The following is a 23,476-nucleotide window of genomic DNA, read 5'->3' on the forward strand; positions in this document are numbered from 1 at the left end:
TGGGCCCATTGAAGACTTGATCTAGAGGAATCAAAGAGAAATAGCTTGGGGAAAGTATTCCTTCTTACTTAGTTGCCGCAGTCTGGCTGGGCACAAATGCCGCAGTCTGGCTGGGCACACAGTCACGAGCCACCACACAGCTTGTAGATTCAAACAGCAACTCTTTATTCCCAAACTCACACCAGCCGTCTACAATCACGTTCTGGGGAAATCCACGTTCTCTGCCCAAATCCACCTCCACTGGGCTTCTATCTCCAAAATATACTGTCTGAATCCCGTGAGAACTCAAGGGGAACTCAGGCAGCAGGATACGCTCTATTCCCAGCAGGAATAATCTTAAACCTTAAACCTGGAACCTAAACCGGGAACGCCCTAATCCGCCTTGGTCCTTGAGCAAGGTCACCTACATTCAATGTCACTGCAACATGGAGTACGCTGGCAAGGAAATTGTTATACCTACTTGGCTCATGGCTCCCAGCATCTCCCCCCTTCTGATTAATTAAACAACAAGCAATATGGCTTAAGGACCGTGCCTGGTAGGTTGTCCAATTCAACATATGGTTCTTACCCGTCATCGGAAAACTGACCTTTAGGCGTCAGCCTCCTGTCTTAGGTTGATACCACTGCAATTGAATCATACCCGTCACTGACTACCGGTCCAGCATACAGCCATACTTGTGGATAGGTCTATGCACCAGTGGGGGGGTGAGGTTCTTTGCCTCACCTCTGTTGGCCCCCAAATTTGGCCTTGGTGCCAGTGGGGGAGTGAGGTTAATGTGGCTTAAGGACCATGCCTGGTAGGTTGTCCAATTCAACATACGGTTCTTACCCGTCATCGGAAAACTGACCTTTAGGCGTCAGCCTCCTGTCTTAGGTTGATACCACTGCAATTGGATCATACCCGTCACTGACTACCGGTCCAGCATAAGCCATTGGCCCCCAAATTTTAGACCATCACTAGCAGAAGGGAGGAGGATACAGAAATGCCACGACACCAAGCCAATTGACGGCTCCTTGGGAAAAATTGCATCACTGGTGACACCATCAGCAAAGATATGTCAGCACTACCACAATTAACATGGGGTGTGCTGGCAAGGAAATAAAAATTGCATCACTAGTGACACCATCAGCAAAGATATGCCAGCATTACGACAATTCGCTGCACCAAACGATAGTTACATAGTCCAGGCAAGTTCTGCAAGCAGTTCAAAGCGGAGGAATCTATCAATATGTCCATTTCCTCCCAAAATCCGTTTCCTCCCAAAGTAAGTTAACTCCTTGATTGAGCATTACTTGTTGAGTTATATTCATTGATGCATCAGTTTATACAGTTTACTGTGATAGCTATCATAGAAGCTGTAGTCTGGTTGTATCTTTGTCTTCACCGGCACTGGGATGAAGATAGGAATTCTGGCAATGATGCTAAAGAGACATTATCCTGAAAAGAATTATTAAATATAATGAAAAAGAAAGGTGAAAGTAAACAAACAGATCTGTTAACCTACTTTAAAAACAATCCTTAACAGCTGTTTACCTAATTTAAATTAAACCATTTAAATCACGTGAATAAAAAAAATAATAATAATAATTCGGATCCATTTTTTCATTAGCGCTCCTCATATAAGAAACATGGACATACGCACATACAGACATACAACACAAAACACAAGAGTGTACACAAATGTACAACACATAAGAAAATAGTAAAGGCCTTGTAGCTTTACCTGGGTGAAATCTCCATTGCAATGTTTAAAAACTCCACAGTCAAAAAATAAAACTGATCAGAAAAACATTAACCTAGGTTTGTATGAGCTCAAAAAATAAAAATAGAACCTTATGATGTGAAGAAATGCAATAATAAAATAGCTATTGAAAAAAGCATCCTGGTTAATCACTGTCGCAGATGTAAGAATGGCCAAGCTGGAGTTCTGGATATCAGCTGTTATGGATTTGAGTCAAATCATCTTCTTTTCGATCTGTAGAAATTGTTTTAGTTAATCTCTCTGGAATCCAAATCGGCTGCTGTTCTCCCTGTGGAAAAACACAAACAGACCCCCGACTCCAGACAATCACTGGGTCAGGACCTTTCCATTGTCCTGTTAGAATATCTTTCCAAAGTACTTTAGGCTTGTGTACATTTTTTGGATACATATGCCTTTCCGCAGCACTAAGTCCTGATGAATCCAAATTTAAAAAGTTTAGAGTAAAAAGCGTTATTTTAAGTTTATCTTTGGGGGATATATACCCCCTTCCAATTCCCTCTTTTTGCTTTAATAAGTATGTTTTAATAGTTTGATGAGCTCTTTCAACTATGCCTTGTCCCTGTGGATTGTATGGGATTCCTGTTATATGAGTAATACCAAATGATGAGCAAAATTGTTTAAAAGAGGTAGAGGTATAGCCAGGACCATTATCGGTTTTTAACTGTTTAGGAACGCCCACAGTGGCAAAATTTTGTAAGCAATGAGCTATAACATCTTTAGTTTTTTCTCCGGCATGAAGGGAGCCCATCAAAAATCCAGAAGAAGTATCAACTGTAACGTGTAAATATTTTAATTTTCCAAATTCTGGCAAGTGTGTGACGTCCATCTGCCAAATATGGTTAGGTATCAGTCCTCTAGGATTGACTCCAAGATTAACTTGTGGTAAAAATGTCACACAATTTTGACATTGTTTTATTATATGTCTGGCTTGTTCCTTAGTTATTTTAAAACGCTTTTGTAAAGTATTAGCATTAACATGAAACCTTTTATGAAAATTTGTAGCTTCTTCAAATGTAGAGAAAATATGTATGTCATGTGTAGTTTTATCTGCTAAATCATTGCCTAAACTAAGGGCTCCAGGCAATCCTGTATGTGCCCTAATATGTCCTATAAAGAATGGATCTTTTCTGTCCCAGATTAGACTTTGTATAGTGGAAAACAAAGAGAAAACAGTAGAAGAAGGGGAAATCCTACCAGCATCTTCAAGAGATACTATAGCATTAACTACATACTGACTATCAGAAAATAAATTAAATACAGAATCTTTAAACATCAAAAAAGCTTGTAAAACTGCATTAAGCTCTACCTTTTGAGCTGATTGTTTGGGTACTAAAAATGTCAAAGTTTGATCAGGTGTAACTACTGCTGCTGTACCATTATTTGACCCATTAGTGAATATATTTGGAGCATTCATGATAGGTGTTTTTCTTGTCATTTTAGGAAAAACTACAGGATGCTTAGACCAAAAAGACAACAAAGGATTAGATGGTAAATGATTATCAAATGAAACATTAGATTTACACATGATTATTGCCCAAGTATTTAACTCATTAGCTAACTCATCAATTTGATCCATAGTATATGGAGTAATAATTTTATTGGGAGAAATTCCAAACACTCCCTTTGCTGCTTTTATTCCTTTGAGTATTAATTGTCCTACAGCCTCAGGATACCTAGTGAGAATAGTGTTAGGAGAATAAGATAAATGTATCCACAATAATGGACCTTCTTGCCAAAATACTCCTGTAGGAATATTTTTTGTTGGTAGTACAATAAATAATAAAGGCAAACTTATATCAATTCTATCCAAATGTATGTTTTCCATATATGTTTCAATAATTTTTAATGCCTTTCTTGCTTTAGGAATTAACATGCGGGGTGAATTTGGATGTGATGGACCTTTTAGGATATCAAATAAAGGTCCCAACTCTCCTGTTGTTATACCTAGATAAGGCCTTATCCAATTTATGTCTCCTAATAGCTTTTGAAAGTCATTAAGTGATTTGAGTTGATCTACTCGTATTTGAATTTTTGGTGGACGGACCATGGTTGAGGATAATAGAACTCCTAAATAATTAATTGGAAAATTTAATTGTACTTTATCTATTGCTATCTCTAGATTATAATTTTTTAATAAGTTTGTAAGTGTGGCATAACATTCCAGCAATATGTTTTTATCTTTATGTGCCAATAATACATCATCCATATAGTGAAATATTTGTAGTTCAGGATTTTGATTTCTAAGTGGCTGGATTGCTTTGTTAACATATATTTGACACATAGTTGGACTGTTAGCCATCCCTTGAGGGAGTACTTTCCATTCATATCTCTGATCAGGACCTTCATGATTTAATGCAGGGATAGTAAATGCAAAACGTGGACTATCCTCGGGATGAATTGGAATTGAAAAAAAACAATCTTTAATATCTATAGCTAAAACATGCCAAGTTTTTGGCAAAGCAGACAATTGAGGAATCCCTGATTGAGCAGGTCCCATAACAACCATCTCATTATTAATGGCTCTTAAATCTTGCAATAATCTCCATTTACAAGATTTCTTTTTGATGACAAAAATGGGAGCATTATGGGGAGATATGGAAGGTTGTATATGTCCTTCCGCTAATTGTTGTTTGACCAGATCATGGGCTACTTGTATCTTTTCTTTAGTCAGGGGCCACTGAGGAACCCACACTGGTCTTTCTGATTTCCAAGTAATTTTGATTGTCTCAGTGGCCCTTTCTGAAAATCCAACCCATGTCTGTCTGTTCCTTGATCTATTTGTATTGGTACTGCTATACCTTGCCCTTGTTTTCCTAATCTTTTTTCTTTCCTAAAGCCTTGTCTAGCCCTAGTAGTGGGCGCATTAGGATTGATGTTATTTGTTAACGTCAAACCTAATTGATCTAGGACATCTCGTCCCCATAAATTTATAGGAAGATGATCCAATACATATGGCTGTATAGTTCCTTCACATCCTTCAGGATCCTTCCAATCTAATATCATAGAACTTCTATGGGGATTAGTCGCCACTCCTAGGCCTTGAAGCATTTGAGTGGCTTGTTGTAATAGCCAATGTTTTGGCCATTCTTGACGAGATATGATGCTAAGGTCAGCTCCTGTGTCCAGTAGCCCATTAAACTCATGACCTTGAATATTTAGTTTTAGCATTGGGCGAGAATCTAAATTTAAAGACAACATAGCCCAATCTACACCTGTGGAGCCTAATCCCCTGGAACCTCTTTCTACACTATGACTAGGAAATTTATTATGTAGGCTGGGTATTATTAACAACTGTGCTATTCTGTCTCCAGGTGAAATTACTGATATACCTCTTGGAGAACTAGCTATAATTTTTATTTCACCTACGTAATCGGGATCAATTACCCTAGGACTTATCATAAGTCCTTTTAATGTAGATGAACTACATCCCAATAATAAGCCTACTGTTCCTTGGGGAAGAGGTCCTTTTACTCCTGTGGGAATGATTTGAACTCCCATCTCTGGAGTTAATACTGCTCTGGCAGAGGCGCAGATGTCCAACCCTGCGCTCCCTCAGGTTTGTCTGGTGAGGGATTTAATGGACAATGTGTCCTGGGCACTAGCCTGATGGTGTTGCTGGGTTCCTCCACTGCCCCGTAGATTTGTGGTTGTGGGCCCCGGGGCATTGGGCCCCCCTGTCCGTTTTTTGGCAATGGAGCCTGATGCCTTTCTCCATGATATCTTGGATAAATACCTGGTGTTTGTCCGTTTTTTGATAAGGGAGTACCTTTTATGGTGGTTTGAGAACGGCATTCATTAGCCCAATGTCTCCCTCTACGGCATCGTGGGCAAATACCCGGTATTCTATTCCTTTGATACCTACTTTTGTTAAACCCTCCTCCTATGGGGCAATTCCTTTTAAAATGTCCTGTTTGTTCACAATCATAGCATGTTTTTGGCCTGGCATCTAAAGCCTGTTTTACTGCAGCTGCCAAGACTTGCCCTTGTTCATTAATATCTCTACATAATTTAATATATGTGTTTAAATCTTCATGTCTCCATGGTCTAATAACCTCTCTGCAGCAACGATTTGCTTGGTCATAAGCCAGTTGTTTTATTAATGGCATTGCTTGTTCTGTATCCCCCAAAATTTTGGCAGCCGTTTGAATTAGCCTATCTACAAAGTCAGCGTAAGGTTCATTAGCTCTCTGTATTACCTTAGATAGCTGACCTTGTAAATCTTCATGTCCTTGTAAAGTCTTCCATGCCCTAACTGTGTCTGCAGCAATTTGTGCATATATAGCAGGATCATATTCAATTTGTTGCCGTTGACCCTCATAAGGTCCTTTTCCTAACAACATATCTAAATTTCTTTGAGGGCAACCGGCTGCTGCATTTCGCCTAGCTGTCTCCGCTCAAAATTCCTCATTGGCAACCTTCCATAACAAATATTGTCCTCCATTTAGTACAGATTTACACATGCTAGCCCAATCTGCTGGCGTCATGTCCAAGTTAGTAATGGACTCGACCATGCTTACCCTGAAGGGAGCTTGGGGGCCATAGGTTGTTACAGCCTCCTTTAACTGCTTCACTGTTTTAAAATCTAAAGCACGGTGAATTCGCTGCCCTCCTGCCTGTTCAAGTACAGGGCATGCTAATCTTTGAGGTCCTGTCTCAGGATCCCATTTATCAACTACGGGGTTTGAGGGCCACTCAGCTGTCTCCATCGGTGGGGCTGTTGGTTGAATTACACCCTCTTGTGATAAAACAGAGTTAGTAACAGCCTCCTGTTGTGGCCTTTTTCCTAACAACCCCTTTTCCTTTAAATTTTCTTCCTCTGTCTGACTAGCTTGAGAGACCTTCTCTTTTGCTTGATCTAAAATGTCTTTCTCCATGGTCTGAACCTCTAACAATTTACTTAACATCTTTTCGGTTTGTTTTTTACTAATTTCTAATCTACTATAAAGATAACGCAACCCAATAAGATAACACACAACAAAACCGAAACTGAATGAAACAAAAACGGAATAAAAAATCGTTGTATCAATTTTCTCTTCCTCAGGGCCGACAAACTTCAAACCTTTAGTCAACCATTTTTTCCAGTTTGCCTGAGAAATTTCTAGGGATAGGCAGCTTGAAACAAAAACAAGATAAATCAAAACAATAACACATTGTTTTTTGAATTGGTCACCCATTCTTTCGCTCTTCCTCAGGGGCGAGCAATTTCACTTACCTCCAAGCTTTAGATGTTCCCCGTAGGAGCCGCCAAATGCCGCAGTCTGGCTGGGCACACAATCACGAGCCACCACACAGCTTGTAGATTCAAACAGCAACTCTTTATTCCCAAACTCACACCAGCCGTCTACAATCACGTTCTGGGGAAATCCACGTTCTCTGCCCAAATCCACCTCCACTGGGCTTCTATCTCCAAAATATACTGTCTGAATCCCGTGAGAACTCAAGGGGTCAGGCAGCAGGATACGCCCTATTCCCAGCAGGAATAATCTTAAACCTTAAACCTGGAACCTAAACCGGGAACGCCCTAATCCGCCTTGGTCCTTGAGCGAGGTCACCTACATTCAATGTCACTGCAACATGGAGTACACTGGCAAGGAAATTGTCATACCTACTTGGCTAATGGCTCCCAGCACTTAGTAATGTTATTGTATAACTAAGTGAAAAAAAAGATGTAGTCATCTTTGGGGGTGGAAATATTCCCCACAATGAGAGAATTGGCTGGACAGAAAAATGACAGGTTTAAGAAAGACTGCTCTGAGAACAGTCTGTGCATTCCCACTTCTACATGTCTGATTTTGGTTAGTAGATCCTCCACCTTAATCTTTTGGTGCTTTAGTTCCAGCAGTCTTTTTAGAGTATGGGATAGCTTTTCATGGAAGGTTTTCTTTAGCTGCACTGGTAGTACTTGTCAGTTTTTTCAGCTATCATCACTGTTAAAGAAGAAAACAGTAAAATATAAAAAGACTGGTAATGGATTTTTTCCTTGGCAAAGAATTAAGAACTACTGACTCCAAGACAATCAGTACCCTGTAGCAACCAGGGGTAAGCTGTAAAAGGTTTTGTTGCTTCTCAAACCTTCGTTTTGTCACAGGGTTATAAGTCTTGTTTTAGAAAAAGTTCCTTTTGTCACACTGTCAAATTAAGAGTGTTTTTACTTTCTCATTTAGTGTGAGAATTCCTGCATTATATGAGACTTTAGGTTTATTTATGAGGCAGTCCAGAATAGTAAGAATGAATGGTGATTTTGGAATCCCATTCTGTGCAGAAAAGCTAGGCCTTCAGAGAGGCCTAAACAGGATAACCTGCCAGCATGGGTCCAGTGAATTACCATTCGGTATAAAGAAAAAAATATCGTAAGTATTCATGTGGAATACTGTGAGAATGGTTTTCTTTAAGAAACCAAAGCAAAATTTAGAAGACACTTTTCATTTGTCTTAAAAGATCAAAGAAGTCAGACCTTTTATAGAGTTAAGATAAAGAAGCAACAAGATGTAGGTTTCAAGAGTCAGGGTTCAACTAGAGAAGGAAAACTGAAGGGGAAATAAACATTTAAAGATTCATGAATAGCTGGGGAGTCTGGCTAAATAAGTGGACAAGGTCAAATCCACCAACATGGGCGAAACCTGTTGTCCTTGGGTCCTCAGAAAAGAGAGATCCTGAGCAGTGTGGAATTCCATAGGCATTGGCATAGGCTGAATGTGTCCTCCATAGACAAGGTCCTTACTCCAGGGTAAAACTAAGCCCTGCTTTTATTTTACCTTTTTTTTTTTTTTTTTTTTAGCTCCGCTTTTAAAGAATTCCAACTGATTCACTCAGGTCTTACCCCATGTTTACCAGGATAAATCTCCCTTATGAAATCAATTGATAAAAGAGCTTTAATTAATTACATCTGCAAAAGAAGCTATCGGAAGGGCATAGATGGAGAGCGAGTTGGTAGAAATGCTGCAAGGACACCCAGAATCCCAGGGCATAATTAAATTCACATTGAGATGAAGAACTCAATTGAGCTTGTAGGAAATTCAGTTAATGATCAGGAAAAAAAGGTTGAGTAGCTCTCAGAATACGGGGGGAATAATCACAAATCGTTAAAGAGAAAATACAGAAACTGAGAATAGAGAATTGGGGATTTATCATGAGTTATTGGTGATTTGCAGTTTGAGACAGAAGGAACAAAAAACAGTATTAAAGATAGTAATTTGGGTAAAAGTTTCTATACTTTTTTTTAAATTAGAGCTTTAAAGTTATACATAGTAGTTGGGTTCATTCCAACAACCTCATACATTCATGGAAATTGATTTCAGTTGATGATTCTCCCCCTTTCCTCCTATCCTCCTTCCCCTCTCCTATTTTTTTTATCTACTTGACTTTTTGCTCATCTATTAATTTCTGTTTGATCAGTTCTTTATAATATCCTATCTTCTCCCCACTGTTTCCTTTATTTTACCTAGCTTCCGCATATGAGAGAACATTTGACCTTTGAGTTTCTGAGTTTGGTTTATTTCATTTAGCATCACATTCTTCATTTTCATCCATTTACCAGCAAATGACATAATTTAATTCTTTTTTTTTTAAAGATGGACACAATACCTTTATTTATTTACTTTTATGTGGTGCTGAGGATCAAACCCAGTGCCTCAACGTGCGCCAGGCAAGCACTCTGCTGCTGAGCTAAAACCCCAGCCCCAATTTAATTCTTTTTTATGGCTGAGTAGAACTCCATTTGTGTATGTTTGTATACACCACAATTTCTTAATCGTTTCATTTATTGACAGGCATCTGGGTTTATCTCATAATTATTGTGAATGTGCTGCTATAAACATGGAAGTGGCAGTGTTGCTATAGTATGTGGAGTTTAAGTCTTTTGGGAAAATACCAAGGAGTGGGGCTTTTATGCCCTTAAAACAATACAGACTAGAAGAAATTCCACTTATATGTTAATTTGTTAATTCCTTTGTACCTTGGCTACCTCTTCTACAAACCTAATTCAGATGACTTATGTGAAGATAAAATAATGTGTGGAAAATGAAGAAGGGAACATTTAAATAAGCTGACATGTGTAATGCATGTCATAGAAGAATTTTCAAATCCTCGTTTTGGTTGTGGGCAAGCTATTAATTCTGTGAACTTATGTTCATTTGCAAAATTAAGACAGTGAGACCATATGGGGTTATTGTGAGAATAGAAGGGAAAATGTTGCTATAAACTACATATCCCACTAAATGGAATGTAGCAGTTCCTCACTGCATATTACTTTTTTTCAATCTGTTGTTTGCAGAATGAGGCTAGCTAAAAGCAGATGTGGCACCTATTACTGAAAACTTCAGAAGGAGACTAGAGGAGGATTAGTGTAGGGATCAGGGTGCCAGGTTCTGAGCAGGTATGCGGCCTTATTGTTGAAATTTCGTGACTCAAAGTCTAAACTGACTTGGAGTAGATAAGGGACTAAAAATGGTAGGGGGGAGGGGAGAAATCTACTTTAAGGAAGTATTAATCTCCCTTTAAGGCTGGAATTAACCAGCTCTGAAAACTGTCACATTTCCTGGTCAGTAAGTGCCTCATTCATTCCTTAGTTTTTGATAGGAATGTCAGAATGCTTGTGAGCGACTGTAAAGCATAAGTCAGATGACAATGTTTGATTTTTTTGTGAGAGTTCTTTGTGTCCTTGCCACCCACCTCCTCAGACGTGTTGATTATTACAGTTTGTACTTGCACATGTAATGGGGCATCAACTTTTTTCCCCCCTGTACTTGGGATTGAACCCAGGGCTCAGTGAAGAAGTTGAGGCCCAAAGGAAGCCAGGAGAATGAGATGTGAAAGCTAAGACATGAGGAAGAAGGCAGGCCCAACCCTGGAGTTGAGTAATGCACAGCCTCTTGGGGTGACATTCAGCAGCCCTGAAGTGGCCTTATGTCCTGTCAAGAGCATGACTGAGGAAGAGGGTGTTGCTAGTGAACCCAGAAAGTGACTTGAAGTCTAGGAGGACTGGGCAGAGAGCAGGGAGAAGGAGAACTGACATTTAATGAGTACATGCTGCAGCCAGTCATTAGACTAACATTTCACTTGCCTCCTCTCATTTGTAACAACATCTCTGAGTGATGGTCTACTACTCTAGGAATGAAGAAAGTGAGGCTCAGAGAGGCAAATGAATCATGCCTGGTAACTACCAGGTTTGAACCCAGAATTGTCTGACTCCGAAGTCCTTGCTTATTCCACCATTTTCATAGTGACTCATACCAAGAAGGACCCTTCGTTTCAAGTGGAAGAACCCCAAGCACATGTTTTTCTTTCTGAAATTATTAGCGTATTGTCTGTCTTATTATGCCTGCAGATGCATTTATTTTTCATATTAAACATGCAAACAAAAAGCTGGCAGTGCCAGCCGTTTCATGTGCCCTTAATGTCAGGGAATAAAAAGACCTGTGTGTACTTAACAGGTAGAACCTGTTTTTAGTGTTTAACTAGCCAACTCTTGTCTGGGTGTTCTTTTCAAATGTAATTACACCCTTTATGATACATCCATTCTAAGTCCTAACAGCTATTCCCCTTGTGTCCCATCTTGTGTGACTGCCTTTATTATTTATTTGTATTTTTAAAGGAAAAGAACATGTGTGAAGTCATCTTTATAAACCTCATTGTGAAATTTGTTGAACAAATGTTAAAATACAGAAAGAACTTGATTCTTTTTGTGGGAACGTCTCCTATGTAAGATTTTACTTCCCATACTTTTTTCTAGCTTTCTTTTGTCTTTACTTGGGGTCGATTCTACTTGACCTCAATAAAGGTCTTCATGCTGTGTGCAATAGCTTACCTTCAAAATATCAGGCACTTGGAGGTAGTGGCGTTTACTTGTCTTTTGTTTGTTTGCTTGTCCTGTTTTTTTTTTTTTCCCCTTCTGATAGTCTTATTTATTTTCATGTTCTCCCAATTTAGATGGTGGCCCCCGGGAGACATTGATGCATTTTGCTGTGCGGCTGGGACTGCTGCGGTTGACATGGTTCCTGTTGCAGAAGCCGGGTGGCCGCGGAGCTCTCAGCATCCACAACCAGGAAGGGGCAACACCTGTGAGCTTGGCCTTGGAGAGAGGTTATCACCAGCTACACCAGCTTCTAACTGAGTGAGTGCTTATTCTCTCTCCCTCCCCACATCCATTGCCAGCTCCACCTCCTGATTCATAATGGTACCACCCACTTGGTATCATCTGCCTGTGAGCTTGCCATGAATTACCACCTCAGCCCTGTGTCTTGCCTTCTCCTGGAGGTTTGTAAGCTTGTTTCTACTGACTGGTTCAATATCTGAGGGACACAAACGTAAGTTATTGCTATTTTCTCCCCTGCTTCCCTGCTTCTTACCTCTTACATTTTACCAGACACTCAGAATTAATCTTTTCTCTGGGGGTAACAGAGCATTACCAATGTATAGGGTTCATCTTGGTTTTGTATAAGAGGAAAGTTTTCCTAATCCACTTTTTTTTTTTTTCTGGTATATCTTAAGACTTGAAAGATTAGTCAAAAGTATTACTTTCATATTATAACTGCTTATAGAAAATATTATAAACAATTGAATTTTGGTTTGAATGTAGTTTCTGTGAATAAAATTGAGAGCAATGGTCTCTTAATATGAATATCAGTAAAAAGCTGGCTGAATTGTTTAGGAATCATGCAGTAGGAAATCCTGTTTGTCTCTGGCTCCGATCGTTTCAATTCTGATCTGACTCTTTAAAGAAAGAGGCCTTTGGAGGATGGTTGTTAGTCAAAACATTTGAAGAGTTTGGTTTATTTATTTCTTCTTTTCCTTGTATAAATAGGGAAATAAGCACATTGGAGCAGCCAACACTTTTTAATTGGAATATTTATAAAAGTCAGAAACTTTAAGAAGGTTCTGTTATTTAATATATTTTCTATTAGTTTTATGCGTATCATATTTTCTACCACATTATCCGAACAAGAATAAACCATCCGTATTCTTTAATGATTGAAGGACCCTTCTAAAATGAGGCAGTTTTCCCAAATTCTCAGATATTTGCGCATGCCGGATTCAATTTGGTTAAATTTTATATTTTATCATTTTTAGCAGTGTGTGAAGAAGGTAGTGTGTGGAAGGACTGTGAAGACATCTGAGAGTGTAATGCTACTTACAGTTATATAAACAGTTTTTTCTTTTTTCATTTTTCAAACTTACAACTTTCTCAGTCAAGCCAGATGGAAGCTTCTTTGCAGACAGCTTTCTGATGGGTGCTACAGATACAATGGTGGTAGAGGGAGCTTTCTTTATCTCAAATGAGCTTTGGATACCTGAGCTTCCGTGTGACAGTATTCCAGAGAGTGATATGTTCCACTCCTTCGTACTTCCCATCTGGCCAGAGATTGGATTCATTCTGCTGTTTGCCTCATGGTCTCAGGAAGGGAGGTAGGGAGGTATTGTTCCAGAAGATGAAACAATTAACTCTGTATACTGTTGTGAAGTTCAAATGCACTTCCTCTAAATTTGATTTTATAGCTCAGAATGCTTTCTGGGAAGCAGAGTTGGTTAAGGATTGCCATCCAAAAATGGGGAAACAGTGATTACAACAGCTTCGTTATAATGCTTAGAAGGGGATGTCACAAGACTGTTATTGCAGCACAGCTTTAAGAAAACTAGAGTATGTTTATTCTTGGAGAATTTTTGCTCACTTTAAAGTACTGCCCTGTTAAATGTGGAAAAACCAGTTTTTTCTTTTGAAGGGAGAGAGGTAAGGGAAAACCAACTTGAGAAATCTCTAAGTAGAGGACTTTGATAGGAGAGTATGAGCATCTTGCTGCAAGTCTAGCTCTTAATTTGAATTCTTCTGAACTGTTAATGCTCTGAAGCCTAGAAAAAGTGCTGAGTCACAGCTAGCAATTAAGAAATGATAAGGAGGTAATTCTCCAAATCCCTCCATCTTACTGTGGTACTGGCAGTCTTTGCTAGAATTTCAAACAGGTTTTTTTTTTTTTTTGGCTACTCCCTATGTTCTTTTTGGTGTGTATTCATATACCATAAAATTTAACTCTTTTAATCATTTTAAGGTGTATGATTCACAATGATGTTTAACCATCACCACTATCCATTTCCAGAACTTTTTCATAACCCCAAACCAAAACACTATACCCATAAAGTACTAACTTCCCTTTTAGTCTCTTTCCCCAGCCCCTAGTAAACTCTGTTCTACTTTCTACCTCCAAGAATTTTCCAGTTCTAGTGAGAATCATTCAGTATTTGTCCTTCTATGTCTGACTTCTTTCACCTAGCATAATATCCTTATGTTGTAGCATGGGTCAGATAATAATTGCGGAAAGATTAGATTTTAAATGTTCTCATCACAAAAAATAAGTAGGTAAAGTGATGCCATGTTAAGTTACTTGATTAATCTTTCGATAATACATTTATATACATATATCAAAACATCACATTGTACCCCATGCATATATAGTTATTTTTAAAAAAAAAAAAGTCCATGCATAGCCAAAAGATGGGAATACCCTAAATGACACTCAGCAGATAAAGAAAATATGTTTAAATGAAATGGAATATTATTCAGCCCTTAAAAAAGAGAAGTATCATCTTTATCAGATGAGGAAACTGATCCAAACGGGTTAAATTTGACTACATTTTTTTTTTAATATTTTTCATTGTAGATGGACACAATACTTTTTAAAAAAATTTTTTTTTAGTTGTATATGGACACAACATCTTTTATTTATTTTTATGTGGTGCTGAGTTTTGAACCCAGTGCCTCACATGTACGAGGCAAGTGCTCTACTGCTCAGCCCCAGCCCCAGCCCCTTTTATTTTATTTATATGTCGTAATGAGGATTGAACCCAGTGCCTCACACATGCTAGACAAGCGTTGTGCCACTGAGCCACAACCCCAGCCTGCAGGGAAGGGAGATTTTATTGACTTATTACTCCTTTAGTTTAAATTTTGATTTTATATTATGATACAAATATATTTATGATCTGAGAATTCACCTTAAATAAAATGTTACCAGGTTTTTGAGAAATCTTAACCCCCAGAAGATTACACCTAATCCTGTTCCTGCTTTAGGTGCACAGTCTTCCCCAATCTGAAGACCCCACCCAAGGTCACCTAGCTAGTGATGGGATAAAGTAGGGACAGAATCCTGGTCTGTAGGCTCTTGGTAAAATGCTAGGAAGTGACTGCTTGAGATGAATGTGGCATTGGTGTCATCTAAGATGAGAATATTAAAGCCAAATGTTATCATATATAGCTGATAAATTGCACATCACAAAGAAGGAATTTTAGGACCTGGACTGCTCATGTGGGGAAGGGCCAAACTGAGGATAAGAGGCAGCTCTAAATATGCAAACTTGGAAGTCAAATCTAAGTTTGCATTTTGGCTCTGCCATTTTTAGCTGTATTATTATATTCATTATAATATTTAATATTATAATATGTATTACTATATTTGTTATATTTGTTATAATAATACAGCTAAAAATATCAGATATATACTAAATAATTCTCCTCTTTAAGCCTTGATTTCTTCATTGTATAAATAAAAGATGATAATATCTACCTCGAAGAATGATAGCAGATGGCCTGCTGAAAAATTGGGGCTTTTCATGCAGATTCTGGTCATTTGTAGAGCCGTAAGTATTTCAAGTTTGAAGAGAGAGAGAGAGTGCGATATGAACTGCTGAGAGGTGAAGAGTTTAATTAAAATCTAAGCTTTCTCATTTAGTAGCTTATATGATTTGGGAAAAAAATCACCTATTCATTCTGAGTCTCGTGTTTCTCATTGCTTATTGATAATACAATTCGGCCTACATCTCAAGGTTGTTGGAGCTAAAATGCTCCAACATGTCCCTTGAGAGCCAATTTAAAAGTATTTGTCCTCATAAACTTTGTATCATTTTTTTGTATCAGTTCAACAAATCTTTATTTATTGAGTGCCTATAGTGCACTGGAATCCATAGTTGGTAAATTACAGATATAATTTTATTTCAGCCTTATGATGACTGTCCTAAAGTTAATTTGTTTTACGGGTAGAATGTGGAAGCTTGAGAGTAAAGTGACTCCCCAAGCCTATTAGAGTAAAGTATTAGAGCTACTCTTGCATAGACATCTGTGGAATTCCAAGGCCCATATTCTTCCCCTACAGGAATGTGAGGGGAAAGAAGAGACTCAGAAAGAAGCTACTGATATACTGGATGAAATAGTACTTAATTTTGAAAGTGCTATATGGTTTTCATTTAGCACCTCTTCTCTATTTTTGCTGAAGAAAACATGGTCCTTACTATAATAATTTTACCTTTATATTACCCATCATTTTAAAGAATTATTGATTACACTTAAGCTATTGTTTTACATTTTGATTCTCACTATGGCCAGATGAATGGGTAGAGTAGGTGGTATTATCTGGGTGAGAGAAGTGAAATGTCTTGCTCAAGGTCACAAAGTATCAGAAACTAGGCTTAGATCCAAAGTCCACTAATCTGTCCAGTTTGAGAAGATTCTTGAGAATGTGCAAAACACCGACCCAGCCTGGCTAGCACTAGGTGCTCAGTCATTGCCCATTGTAGTAGGCAGTGCTGACCCCTGAGAACTTACAGGGACAAACCCCTCAGAGGTTTTGTCCCTGTAAGTTCTCAAGTTCTTCCTTTGAGATGCTTACACGGGAAAACATGGCTTCAGGGTCAGGAAGTATAAAAGCTACTCAAGTATACATATTTTCATACTAAAGTCAAGTACTGTTACACAAGATGTTTGGTCAGCATAGTGATTTCAGGGTCCTCTTCAAATACTTGACTGTGGGTCCTCAGTAGCCTATCCAGTGCAGAACGAGATTGGGACCTTTGGTTTTGCTTAAGGGGAAAAGGATGGAGAAAAAAAAGGTGGGGGTAGGGGTGTACAAACTTAACCTTCAGAATCATGGCCTGAGAACCGGATTTGAAATGACTGGACATTTTTCTGGCCTAAGTCCTATTTCTTTATCTCACTGTGAATCTGTCTGACCTCCTTTGTCACTGTGTGATCTGGGTCTTTGTGTTTTGGTAAAAATGAAGTGGTGGAAGTGGGTGGAAACTAGAGATGGGGAAGAGCACTAACATTTATTAAATACAAATACCTGCTTTGTATTATGCATGAATGCTGCATTTAGTGCTGTGTATGTGTTCTCATTTAAAACCTCTCCACAAATCTTTAAGGTATAGTTGGTACAGTTAGTGTTCTTCTACACTTGAGAAAATAGACCCAGAGAGTCTAACTATGATGATTCAGTGATCTGGTTTTTAGTGTCGTCTTTTTTCTTTTTGTAATTTTTCTACTGAATGACGAAGAATTTTGAAATTCATGTGTTTTTTAAGCCATTCAGCTAATAATCTCAGTATTGCTGTTTCTGGCAACATACTGTAAAATTACAAAATAGATTTTCTGAGGATAATATTGTACTGATAAGACAGTAACTGTAGTTACCATTTATTGTATTTGTCCTAGGCATCTTGCATAAATTCTCATATTATCTTCTCCCTGTCTCTTTGGAGATGAGGACATTATCCCCATTTCACAAGAAAATTGCCACAGCTGGTAAGTGATGAAACTGAAATTTGAACATCTCCAAAGTCCATCAACTTTTACACTGCCTTGGACTTTCCACGAAAAAAGTTGGGTATTGGAAGTTAGTTTAATGCACAAAACCTTTCCAAGTGTCTTGTATTTCTTTCCATACACTGCTTTTCTCTTTCTGCTCTATGAGTGTAAATGGTCTGAGCATTTGTTCATTCTCTGTGGCCATGTGACATTTGGGCCTCAGAGTTTTCAAATTCTCCTTGGCAACAGCATGTGATTTTGAAAACACTTGTTTCTGACTTCACTGTAGGCTTACGTGGGAGAAAATATTGACCTGGACTTGATAGGTGAATATGAGAAGATGAAGGATCAGTTGGTACCTTCTATTCTCTAAACAAATCTCAAACCATTTAAGTAATCACTCACATTATTTTTATTTGGTCAGTTTTGAAGTTTTCAAAAAGGCATGCCAGTTGAAAGAATAATTTTAAAATTTTACCTGCATTTATTATTAAAAGTACAAACAAGGAACACAAAATAGGTGTAGTGTATTGAGTAAGCATTTTAGCTAAAAGTCAATATTTAGACAAAGTTGAATATCACCAGTTGTATGATAGAACAATAAATGACATAATAATAATCAACTGTATTCATTTATTAAAATTTACCAATTCTGTTTTTAAACATTTCACCTTATAGGAGAAGGACAATAATTTCTCAATGTTACTAACTTTTAGATTGTTCTTCAGTTATTAAACTGCGTATACTTTTTCTCCTGTCACATCAGCAGTCTCTCAAATAGTTGGATTGTAGGCTGTTATAATTCAGAAAAGATTTTAGTAACATGATTTCTAAGAGGAATTTTATATTAGGATTCTTCATTCAGCAAATAAAAAAAAATCCTTTAGCGGCTGAAATTGGTTTCCACCACTGCTGTCATATATATATTTACAAAATATTTACAAAAAATAATTACATGAAAATAAACTAGTTGATATAATTTTTAAAAAAGTTTTATTATTATTCTGCAACACTGGGAATAGAATCTGGGGCTGCTTTACCTGCACTATAGCTCCTGTCCTTTTTAAAAATTTTGAAATAGGGTCTTTCCTAGGCTGGCCTCAAAGTTGAAATCCTTCTGTCCCAGCCTCAGTCACTAGGACTATAGGTATATGCCACCACACCCAACCAAACTCAAGTTTTTATATAACCTGATATCTATAATTCTTTCTCGTACCACTTACATTTTTATAAACATTCGTTGGCTTAAAAAAGAGAAAACGTAAAGTAATCTAGCCAGCGTATTCTTTCAGTGCTGATAATTGTCAAACTAATTCTTTTTAACTGTTTGAAAACTGTTGTTTTTGCATGTTGCATTAACAGTTTTTACAATCAATACTTATTCTAGCATTTTAGTTTATATTAAATTATATTAAGTTTATAATAAATTATGTTAAGTATATATTTTATGCTTTTGCTAGCCATTAGAATTTCTGCATAGAAATCACATAAGGAGATTAGTTTTTAAATTATGTAGAGAATACTTATAGAGTATTTATTTTGATAATATTTCTTATACTAGTGGTACAGCTTTATTGCTATGATGGGAACTTCTGTGGTTGCTTTATTGTCTTATCACAAATGCTCAGTAAACATCCAGCTGGGCTTAAAAATGGCAGAACTGAACTTGGGTGCGCTATTATTGTTTAGCATCAGTGGGCCTCAGTTTCCTGTTCTGTAATGGGGAAATGTAGCTGATAGATTTATTAGGATTAAATGAGAACATGCTTGAAAGGTTCTTAGAAACTTAGCAGGGAAATTGAGTCCCGTTTTTCACTTGGATTTTGTGGGGAAATAAATAGTGGTAGGTGATGTAGGGATGGTTGCCTGACACGTCAAGATGCTTGTGCCTTTTTTTTTTTTTAATCAAATACTCAGCAATTCCCTTCTTTTTGGATCATTGGAATTACGTTAGCCTTATGATATACCCCATAGTCAGAATTTGTATTTAATTTTGGAGGACCAGACATTGAGCTACTACTGTGTATTCATGTTCATTTGATCCTCACAACAAACTTAGTATTCCTAATTTACCAAAGAAATTGAAGTGCAGGAAGAATACAGTCATAATGTGGTGATGTTTCAGGAAGGAATCAAACCAAGTCTGTATAATGTTCCAGCTTATGTTCTAAACCTTACCATGTAAGGCTATATGTTGTTAATATTTAAAGGACAAAGTTTAGAATAAACTAATGATAATACAGAGTAGGGCCGAAATGATATGGTTTCTTGCCTTTTTATGTCATTTACATTCTCCCTTTGCTTATTTTTCAGGGGAGAGTGACAGTTCTGTGTCCACTGCTATGGTTTGCATGTTTGAACCCAAGGGTTTATATGTTGAAAGCTTAGACCTGAGTGTGGCAGTAATAAGAGGTGAGGTCTACTGGGAGTTTTCATGAGCATGAGTTGTTTAAAAAAACCGGAACCTGACCTCTCAAATCCTCTGTGGCTTCTTGTATTATGATCTCTTGCTTGTACACGTGTTTCCACCATTTTGGTGGCATCCACCATAATAAGGTGATGCAGGTAAGGAGGCCCTTGCCAGAGCAAGTGTGTGCAGATTGAACTTTTAAGCCTGTTACACTATGAGCTAAATAAACTCTTTTCTTTATAATACTCAGATATTTCACTATAGTAGTAGTAAAAAGGATTAATATACCCCTGCAATGGCCCCCTTCCCTCCAAAAAAAAAGAAAGAAAAGAAAAAAGAAATAAAAGGAAGGGAGAAGAAAAAAGTATGGGTGCTAAAATTCCTAGTCAATCTGTATATACACAAATGTTTATGTGACTATACTTAACCTAGCAGTGACTCCCCAATAGGGAGCTGAGAGAGTAGCTTCCCATTCATTTTGCAGCAGCTTTTAACCCCTTACCCAGTTGTCCCCTTTTGGAATTTAATCTGTCCATGACCACTTCAGTGAAATTGGGTTATTTGTAGAACTCACTGAAGTTTAGCAATATCATAATGTGGTTGAGTGGAAGATATTGCAGTAGTCTTCAAATAAGGAAGTAGGTGCTTAGTTCCTTGTCAGAAGTAGACTCAGAGCAAAACATGCCTTTTGGGAGGACTGACCTGACTGCTTTTCTCTACTCTTAAAGCTGTACTATGAAGCCCAAACTAAAATAGGATGGGCTTAAGATATTCCTGGTGCTTGGGCAGGCATGTGTGAGTATGAGTTTCCAAACTGCATTGTTATTATTCATTGTTCACTCTCTGACATTTTCTCTGGCTTTTTGCTGTAATTCAACAAGAGACATCTTTGAATTTCCTCTGAACAACTGGTGTTGGATGAGAAAAGGGTTTTCGATCTATCTGAGCATGAAGCCTCATGGTTGGTTGGTTGACTATTTGCTTAGGTTTTTGAGTAGCAACATGCTAGAGGAGTTGAAAGGTTGATGCATAGCACTAGGATGCTGGGAAATTCGTTAAAATTCACCTTGGGCGTATTGAATTTTTATTGTACCACATACATCAGCTATGGGTTTTGGATGCTTTAACCCTGTCTCTGAGGAATGACCTCTGGTTTGTGTTATTCTACAGTTGAAAAGGTTTTGGATGTTACAAAACTTATGAAAACAGAGGAACACTAAGTGTACCTGATTTATTTTGATACATATAGCACCAGACTTCTAGTTTCTATAGTTAGAGGCATCTTGAAATACAATCGTAAAAACAATATAGAGAATACTAGGCTTCAGATAGAATATATTTTAAAACAATGGCATGCCATCTCTCGTATTCTTTTCAACAGGATTTTGGAAGCATTTTAACATTAGTAGAAAAAGATCAGTATGAATATTTGAAACAATTATTCATATAGAGCTAATATACTTCCATATATTGAGGAATAGTAGTAATTGCTTCATATAGTGACCTAGTCCTCTAGGTCATAAGATGATCGATTTGCATTTAGACTCTGTAAAGAGAAGAATTTTGTAAATCAAAATACTCTATATACTTAAGCTATAAATATCTTTGGGGATTTTTGTTTGTGAACTTTTAGAGAATATGTGCTTTTGAAATTTTTTTAACTTAAAATTTGAATGTTTAGAATACCTCAGTGCTGTTTTTAAATGTAATCTACAGAAATACTTTGCATTTATTTTTCATAAAAGCAAACTTTTAGCGTTGCTTTTAGCTCATTAATCCACACAGTATACTAGATTGAATGGATTGTTTGGAATGAGTTTTAAAAGTTGTGTTTTGTCCCCATTCATACTACTGCTCTATGTTTTATCTATATGCAGATATATTGGCCTTGTCCCTTGGAAAACTAAATATTATGTTTTTGATGCGAGTACTCCACAAAACTGGTTACTGCTTTACTGTTGTATTGTTTTTACTGTGTACTGTGATTTGCTCCCAGTATTTCACATTTGATTGAAGGAAATCAAGTCAGTAAATTACACATGCTTTTTGTGACATGGTTGTTAACATTGACATTTGGATGACTTTTGATTGAATAATAATAATAAACCAACTGGGAACTGAACTTTTAAAATGTTCTTTAATGTTATTCAGTTAATTTTCAGCTTCACACAGGCCTATATAGAGTATACCTTCTTAAAAAAATGAAACCTTGTCCAGTGGATCTATAGTTGGCACTATATATTTGTGCCATTTCATGCTGTACTTTCTGTCTCTTGCCAGTAGCCTGTTTCCTGTTTCTGCAGGATCTGTTGACATTAAATCTCATGTTTTATCTAGTAATTTGTTTTTGGAATTTTAACTTCTGTGATAAATTAGAAATTTTAAAAATTGTGATTCTACATAAATAATTTGAGAAGTTTTCTTGTTGTACAGTGCTCTTTTCAGGGAGACTAGATAAAGTGTTATATGTTTTTGCAAAGATAGAAATTTAAAAACGAGACAAGGAAAAAGTCACATATAGTTAAAAATATTGTGTGTGTATTATGACCTATTTGTCTTAACTGCTTCTAGATAAGATTAATCCATTTTAATAATAAATTATGAAAAGTGTTCAATCAGGTCAATGGGCTCTATAAAAATATATGTCATTTAGAAACTTATTTGATGGGTACTTTACTTGAAGTGACAGTAACCTGATTGCAAGTGAACCTCATGTTTGAAGATAGGGGTCCTACCCAAACTAATGAGCAAAAATTTCTTCACTGAAATAGCTAGCTTATAGTGTGCCAATTTTATTGTGGTTATTTAAAGTTACTGATTTCTGCATGTGCGTAAATTTCTACAAGTATATAAATTGTTCATTCTTAGAATTATGGAATTCTCACAATTGGAAACTTATTAGTCCGCTGATTTTAATGTTTACCATGCCACTTGGAGTTACAGATTCATATGTAGGTCTTAATCTTTCTGTAATATTAAGATTCAATATGATTTTCAGTAATAAATCAGGAAGAAATAGATGTGCATTTATTTCTCTTGTGATTATTTAAAGTGAAACAAAGGATTGCTGTTTGATTTTTGTTTTTACTTCATAAGAAAGCCAAAGAAAACTTCACATTTTAAAGACAAACCTGCCCTCCCTCTGTTCTGTCTCTGCGTGCTTGGACTTTTCTTCTTGACGCATCTGTGTCAACAGTTTGAAATTATTTTACCCAGTTAATCTGTTATTCCCAAATTTCAGATTATTTTATAATCATTTCTCTTTCCCAGGGTAGAATTTAATTTTGGTTAACAATAGCAATATGTTCTCACTCTCAAAATAATTCTCAGTAGCCTGTGTTTTTCTTATTTAAGCAGCATATAAATTTCTATAAATAAATAAACTTTATTCATAGAATTATAATAAGTAGTTAGTAACCAGAAATCATCATGGTATAGGCAAATAAACTCTGGCAGAGATTATCATTTCATATTTGAACAACATGGGTTTGAACCATGCAGGTCCACTTCTTGGGGATTTTGGTTTTGGGAGATTTGCAACAATTTGAAAAAAATGCACAGATGAACCTCATAGCCTGGAGATAATGAAAAAATTAAGACAGAATTAGGTGTATGTTATGAATGCATAAAACATACATAGTAGTCCATTTTATCATTTACTATTGTGGTTTGGCTATAAGCTGTCCCTGGAAAGCTCTTCCCCTCTCTGCTTTCTAACTGCTACCAGCTGAGTAGTTT

The 23,476-nt window shown here is 37.1% G+C and overlaps 1 protein-coding gene across 13 annotated transcripts in view; it reads left to right on the forward strand.

Annotated features, from left to right (window-relative positions):
- The window catches only part of Akap13 (A-kinase anchoring protein 13), a 353,536-nt gene that overhangs the window by 136,967 nt on the left and 193,093 nt on the right, over window positions 1–23,476 (forward strand). For 11 of the 13 annotated variants that reach the window (XM_046436733.2, XM_046436768.2, XM_046436778.2 and 8 more), the window contains one exon: window positions 11,691–11,874. In XM_046436733.2, the coding sequence (XP_046292689.1) occupies window positions 11,691–11,874 (184 nt within the window). Of the gene's footprint in view, window positions 1–11,690; window positions 11,875–11,924; window positions 12,068–19,849; window positions 20,534–23,476 lie in introns of those variants that run through there. The other 2 variants (XM_058577074.1, XM_046436815.2) reach the window with 2 other exon arrangements.

The sequence above is a fragment of the Marmota monax genome, unplaced genomic scaffold (genome assembly GCF_021218885.2).
Source record: "Marmota monax isolate L192 unplaced genomic scaffold, Marmota_monax_Labrador192_F-V1.1 WCK01_AAM20220418_F8-fsc00005, whole genome shotgun sequence".
Taxonomy (NCBI): Eukaryota; Metazoa; Chordata; class Mammalia; order Rodentia; family Sciuridae; genus Marmota; species Marmota monax.